General features: G+C 47.2%; 1 protein-coding gene across 1 annotated transcript; it reads right to left on the bottom strand.

The window, feature by feature from the left end:
* Positions 1-3,297: 3,297 nt before the first annotated feature.
* LOC123449002 (trifunctional UDP-glucose 4,6-dehydratase/UDP-4-keto-6-deoxy-D-glucose 3,5-epimerase/UDP-4-keto-L-rhamnose-reductase RHM1-like) lies at positions 3,298-6,506 on the bottom strand. The gene is made up of 3 exons (XM_045126061.1): positions 6,256-6,506; positions 4,089-5,669; positions 3,298-3,996 (listed from the first exon to the last, which is right to left on the bottom strand). Exons 2-3 carry the CDS (start codon positions 5,661-5,663, stop codon positions 3,544-3,546), a joined length of 2,028 nt encoding a protein of 675 aa, XP_044981996.1. The 5' UTR covers positions 5,664-5,669; positions 6,256-6,506; the 3' UTR covers positions 3,298-3,543.
* Positions 6,507-7,355: the final 849 nt, after the last annotated feature.

Raw genomic sequence — 7,355 nt, forward strand, 5'->3', positions numbered from 1 at the left:
ATTTTATGAAGGGGTTATGACGTAAGAGCACAGAGAGTCGAAGCCTAGTGGATTGAGGGACACGTGAAAATCGACACTGATCGACGATGATGACCGGTGGTTACGTTGTCTCCTCCTCCCTCAGATCCAAAATCCTTCCCATGTCTCGTGCTTTCATGCTTGCTTTGCTACGGCTGCCGGTCATCTAATTGCATTGGCTGCTCCTGCTCTGGTCCCATGGCTGCCGGATGTGGTCGTGGTGGCTGGCCATGGCGGATCTCGGGATCCCGTGCTACTCATGGTTGATCTCGGGCGCGCGGGTGGAAGGTGGTGGTGTGCCGCGGCAAGGAGCGGCGGGGGTCGGGATGCTGCCGTCTGGTCGGCGAGGTGGCGGCCACTCCTGTGATGGTCGGTGTGGCGGCGTCCATTCTCTGCAGGCCGTAGATCCGGGGTCGCTCTGCCCGGCTTTGCGTGTGGCGGGCGCGGCATAGGCTGTTGGTGGCGGCTCTGCTCCCGCTCTACCTAGCCGGAGGCGGCCTGCCCGACGGGGCCGGTGTCTTTCTCGGTCGAGGTATGTAGTGTGCTCCGGCCAGCGCAGTGCTGGTTTGAGATGCTAGTCTTCCTGGGGCAGTGGCCTCTACGTGGTGTAGGTGGTCCTGCCGATGGTGTGTATAGCGACGCTACTCCCTTCCAGTTCCGCTAGGCTGTGTGCGCCTTCGTCGGGTTGGATTCGTCTCGATCCAATTTGTGGTGGTCTGAATCTGACCATGGGCTGCGACGGAGCGGCCATGGTCCCTTGTGGTTGAGCGGATCAGCTCTCACCTCACTCAACCGATCTTCGGGAGTGTGTCAGATCAACTTGGGCGAAAGCCTTGCTCCCTGAAGCCGGCAGCGACGGCGCATGTGGGCGCCGCTAACCTCCTTGGAGGTGTTGTTGTTTTTGTTGCTTGCACCCTCCTCGTCGAGACCCCGGGGGAAACCCAGTCCAGGTCCTCCTGTACGGATGATGGCGGCGCAACCAGCGTCGCAACCCTTTTTGAAGGCATCATCCTTAGGGTCAACATGGTTGTTGTGTGGATGTTGCTTGCTGTCGGAATGTTGTTGGTGGTGTGCGGCCGGTTGGGGTCGACGGTGGTTTGTGTTGCTGCTGACATGCTTCTTATGTGTCCATCTTCGGTGGTGTTCCCTGGTGTCGGCTGTGTTGCTATGTATGTTCAAGTTCCTTCCTTGGTGGCCGTTGTGTTGCGGTGAGCTTAGTGCTCTTGGTGTTGTCATGGTTCATCTTTGCTCTTCGACGACGCAAGATGCCTCCCCAACTTGCTAATCGTTTCAGATTCTCATGGCGGAGCCCCAGTCAAGGTTCGTGTTGTCACTCGTTGGTTGTTGTTGCTCCTCAGTTGTGTCGTGAGGTTCGGTATGCCCGCAGGTGCGGTGCGTTAGGTTGCTTGATTAGTCTTGGTATTGTGATCCCTCGATGACACCCCACATCTACTTGTGCCTCCTATGGATTCGTCCTTCGATCTGCTAGCTAGGTCGGGCTTTGTCCTCAGCGTCCTTTTTTCCTCATCTTGTGTAATCTTTTTGTATGGTTTTCGGTCCGGTTTTCCTCATAAACTGGGTCAACTTGTTTAGGTTTTCGATCCAGTTTTTCTTATAAACTGAATCAGCCCTCTTGGCTTTGGCAGCTTTTTTGAGTAATATATTCAGGCGGGGTTCCCTCCTCCGGTGACCGTTCAAAAAAAAGCTGCTAGAAGTAAATGCAATATATTTAGGTGGGGATTCCTTATCTATTATAAAAATGCACGTAAATTTAACCGTGTCTTCTAAATCGTGACGGAAGTAGTACTCTAGGAGATTGAGAGCACAAATTAAGAATGTAGAGAATTCAATTGTTGTGGGAACTTTGACTGTCATGAAGGGAAAAAAAGGAACGGTCCGGCGCCCGTGACAAGGATGGCCGGATCAACCGGGTGGTTGGAGACCCGTCTGATGGTCTCCATGAGCTTGTTGTTGACTGTACTATGTTAATTTTGTGTATGAGGAGCGTTCATAGCCATTGCCTTGGGATGCTAACTATGTAATTTTGTACTCCCTCCATCATAATTTATAAGACGTGCACGTGTATCTAGTTCGTTAATTTAACTTATATAAAATATATTGTTTAACATAAAAATTATATCATTAGAAAATAGAACATCTAAATTTTCTAATGATATATTTTTCGTAATATATGTCTCTTATTAAGTTGATCAAATTGACAACCTAGATACACGTGCCGGACTTATAAACTGAAACGGAGGGAGTACATGAGGAGCGTCCATAGACATTGCTTTGGGATGTATCGGTGTTAATCAACCTGGTTAATAAATTTTGATGGTGTCGCGTCCCTACTTGTGTGATTGCTTGTGCTACGTGAATCCTTGTGCTATGTGAATCTCTTAACGAATTTCGGTTCCAGGTGGATCGTGCGTCTTGGATTAATTATACTTCATAATTAAAATGTGTCGTGAAACTAGTTTGTAGTTGGATGATTAAAGAAACAGTAATAACCCATCTCATTAAGGTTCAAGTTTTGATATTCACATTATTTTTTAATTTGTTTTAGGATTTTCAACGATACGCATTCAGTGAAAGAAGTCATTCCTGTCAAAGACGAGGCGACTATGATGATTTCGTAAATCTTAAGATGATATGTCGGTTTAGTCTTTTTGAAGATGCTTTCATAGAGATAGGATGTGTGTGTATGCGTTCGTATAGATGAGTGTACGTGTATGACGTATATATATGAGCGATTGCATCTGTACCGTGTTAAAAAAAATCACAATGTTTATCAGGTCAACGACAATATCCAACACTATCGTCCCATACGCGCACAGGTCGGTGGTATCCAACGGAGCAAGAAAAGTTTCAAACCCAGAAAGGGGAAGCCAGAGAACAAGATTACAGAAAACAGGAACAGAACTATGGAAACCTTAAACTCTGGAAACAGTCGGTATGATTATTATGTTTGTGGAGCAAGAGACAAGGCAAGCTCTGGCAAGGCCCGCAACCTGCACCAAAGACTAATCTGTTGCAAGCAAATATTTCAGCGTGCGGTACTCAACACGTCGCGTTGACAGTCGACGGGAGCTTACGGTTGATCAGGGCGCATCAACTGACAAACCCTCTTGGCTTCTGAATGCACATGTTTTGGGGATGCAAACTTCAAATATGGACCAACAAAACTACACATATAAGTTGAGTCCGCCAATACAGACTTCAGATATGAAAACCAAGAAAAACAACACGTAAACAGCATGCACAAAGCGCAATACCACGTACATGAATGGCACCTCATAAATGGAAAAGATTTTAAGATCTGTTCTCAATAGATAACCAGGCCAATGAACATATCCACCACTACATAGAACATCTGGTAATACTCAAGTGAAACATAATGCGTAACAAAAAATCGTAAATATGTATGCCTGCTGCTATACCACAATAGAATTGGCCACAGCTGCCACCGTGAAATATATTAGCTAATTAGAAATAGCTTCTAGCAGACCTGTGTCACATGAATCTTCAATTAGTAGAAACCTTCCTGTTTGGCTCAAAGACATTCTTGATCAAAGATTCCTTAATGGACAGTAGCTCAGGGAACTCTGACTTCAGCTTTGACGCGTCCATTTCGTTGTTGCTTCTTGGTGCAACTATAACCTTGGCCTGCTCTTCGAGCGTGAAGTTGGTCCACTTGAAGTCCGGGTTGATGTATTCCTTGTACATCTCCAGAATCTCGTTATGACTGACAACCCCAGGGTTGGTGAAATTCCATATGCCCCTACAATCCCGCTTTGCCATCTCTACAGAGATAGGCAAGAGTTCATCTAAAATTGTCATACTGTTAGGAATGTTCACCACCTTGTCATAGCGGGCTATTTTTGTGATGAAGTTCCGAGGATTGCTTAGGTCTGATGATATGGGCATCCTGACTCTAAGAGTACAGACATTATCATAGTCCTTCAATAACTCTTCCACCTGCATTACATGTAGGTACAACACATGAGTTTGTTTCCACGAGAAGCAAAAGGATATGTGTTACACATCATAAAGAAAATATTTGAGCTTACCATGGCTTTGGTTTTGGAGTAAAATGAACCTACAAAGTTGGGCGTGTCCTCCTCTTTAAAACCAATTCCAGACCCTTCAGGGTGTTCAGCATTATACTCAAATATGCAACCAGTAGCATAATTAATCATGAGCAACCCCTGCTCACGACAAACATCAGCAAGATTCAAGGTGCCTACAACATTGGTGCGGATAGTGTCCTGTTTGTGGGTCTCACACCAGTCAACATTTGGCCTTCCAGTGACACCAGCAGCATTGAAAACATGAGTCGGCTTCACGTTTCGAATGTCCTGCAGGAGCTGAGAGCGCTCTTGTAGGCGCCCTTTACCATATTCATAAGGTATGCTTTGCTTCTCACATATCTTCCCGAGTAGACCACCAATCCATCCAGTCTTACCATATATTAAAAATTTGTAGGTGGCCTTCTGAGGGGCACTGCTGGTGCTATTGGAAGTGGCTGCAGCAGCTACTGTGTTACATTCCTTGGCTTCAGCTGGCGAAGAAGCAAGAGATTTGATTTCCTCAGTCCAGTTATGCCTTTCAACTCCAGGCGTCATCAACATCCTTGGATGAGGGAGCAATGCACCGGCAACATCGCCCCAGTACTCAGGATTACTTGTGTACCATTCAATTGTTTTCTTCAAACCCTCTTCCCATGTTGTGCGCTCTGCCCATCCCAACTTCTTCAGTTTCTGATCATCCAGGAAGTACCTCTGGTCATTGAAGGGCCTGTTCTCGACGAACCTGATGACCTTTTCGGTGTCCAAGCCAAATAGCTTGCATATGTCACTCGCCACATCAATTACCCTCCTCTCCTTCACAGTACCGATATTATACACGTGTCCAACCTCTCCTTTGTGAAGAACTACCTCAAAAGCTTCAGCAACATCCTCACAGTACAGATAGCTCCTGACATTAGAGCCATCACCATGAATTGGAAGGGGCAGGCCTTTCATGGCCAAAAGAATAAATTTTGGGATGAGCTTCTCAGGGAACTGATTTGGCCCATACACATTGTTGCCTCGAGTCGTAATCACAGGAAGACCATAAGACCTCCCATAAGCCATCACAAGCATTTCAGCCCCTGCTTTCGTAGCTGAATATGGATTTGTCGGAAGCAACTGCGAGGCCTCATGGTTACCAACCACAGCATCCTCATCAGTTTCTCCATACACCTCATCAGTACTGACGTGAATAAATCTTCTGATCTGGCCAGTAACCTTGCATGCCTCAAGGAGAACATGGGTACCATATATATTGTTCTTTGTGAACTCAAATGAATTGCCGAACGAATTATCCACATGAGTCTGGGCAGCAAAGTGCATGATGGTGTCAATGGACTCAGTGATGAGAAGGTAGTTCACCAGATCAGCACTTGCAATGTCACCCTTGACAAACTTGAAATTTGGTGATGGCCGGGAAGGGTTGAGATTTTTCAGGTTGGAGCAGTAGTCAATCTTGTCAAGGACAACAATCTTGTAGTGAGGATAGCTCCTAATTAGCCGGTTTGCCACATGGGATGCAATGAAACCCGCAGCACCAGTTATGAGGATGTTCTTGGGCTCATAGGTCGCCATCTTGGCCTGCAAATTAATATCCAAACATGCAACGTGTTATTAATTATTCTTACAAACTTATCATTGAAGTTACTAGGAAAACAAGGCAACTCCTGCTAAAACTAAAAGCAGATATACTCGTACCATCAATGAAGAATAGAGAAAACATTATTAACTCCGTAGCCATCAGCAGGCCGTGGAATAGTAAAACAGTAGATAACTGACTAAACTGATACCATAGCCATGAGCAGGCTATGGAGTAGTAAAACAGTAGAGAATTGACTAAACTGACACCACAGCCATCAGCAGGCATAGCAGAACACCCGCCGCACTACAATATCCTGATCATGGCAAATGCAATTTTCACTAGGCGCCCATCAATCTTCCATCATCACGATCCCCAGGTCCAGCGGTGGCAAACACAGTCCAGCGGTGGCAAACACATATACGCAACGTGAAACCACGACCGAACTCTTCGCCGCGGCAAATAACACACGCACGGGAATGGTACACTGCGCAAGTCTGACCGCAAGGTCGCCACCGGAATTCCAGGCGAGGACACGGATCTAGGAGCAGGCAGCGGGGGAGGGGGGGGGGGGGGGGGGGGGCTCACCAGGCAGATCGCGCAGGCGGCGAGGGCGCACCGCGGGCGCGCGGAGGAGATCTGGCGCGCGGCGGCGCCTTGGAGATCGGGAGGGGTCGAAGAAGAATCTTGGAGGGGAGGAGGAGGGAGCAGCGAGCACTCAACTGCACGGCGCCGACGAGTACGGGCGGATGGGGGGCTTAAAAGAGAGTGGGGCGGAAGGAGGATCCTGACCGTTTCGCCGCGTGGTCCGCGCGTCCATTCTCGTTTTCGTTTTCCTTTCCTCCAGCACAGGAGTAGCACAGGCTCTTCTAGACGGGACTTTCCCACCGACCTGACCACCGTGTGATTTGATTTCTACCTCCGTCTGGTTTGCTGGTTTCCTTGGTTAAACTTTGACTTGTGGCTAAATATAATTCTTTTTTAAAGGTTTTATTAGAGGATTACGTAAGGATGTATATAAACATATTTTAGAGTGCAGATCCATTTATTTTGCTTCGTATGTGGTCTCTTAATGAAATCTCTAAAAATACTTGTATTTAGGAACGGAGGAAGTAAAATAAGTAAATATGTTATCATGATCAGATCGGAGAGTGTGGATGAGGAGCTTGTAAAGACAACCCTCCCGTGGAGGATTGACAAATTCCTTTGCAAATATCTTGGTCTTCAACTTAGCATCAAACAGATGAAGAGGTCTGAATGGCATGCAATTGTGGATACCGCGCTTCACATTATGCCTGGTTGGCAGTGAGGGTTGGTCACCAGCCTTGGAAGGCTCGTTCTCGTGAATCAGGTCGTGCAGGCGCGCGCTACCCACCACCTTTTAGTTGGTGAAGCGCCCAATTGGGCTTTGGATCGTGTTGACAAGTGGTGTCGTGCTTTCTTTTGGGCTGGATAGGAGGAGGTACATGGTGGCAAGTGTGTGGTCTCTTGAACTAGAGTATGTCGCCCGAAACACCTTGGTGACTTTGGTGTCATTGACTTATTCAAGCATGGGATTGCTTTGAGGCTCCGCTAGGAGTGGCTCAGGCGCACGGACAGGGACATGCCATGGCAAGGTTTGAACCTAACTGCAGACAAACGTGTGTCCGAGACTTTTGACAGTCTAGTCAGTTGGGATTTAGGAGCGG

This window comes from Hordeum vulgare, chromosome 4H, assembly GCF_904849725.1.
Source record: "Hordeum vulgare subsp. vulgare chromosome 4H, MorexV3_pseudomolecules_assembly, whole genome shotgun sequence".
NCBI lineage: Eukaryota > Viridiplantae > Streptophyta > Magnoliopsida > Poales > Poaceae > Hordeum > Hordeum vulgare.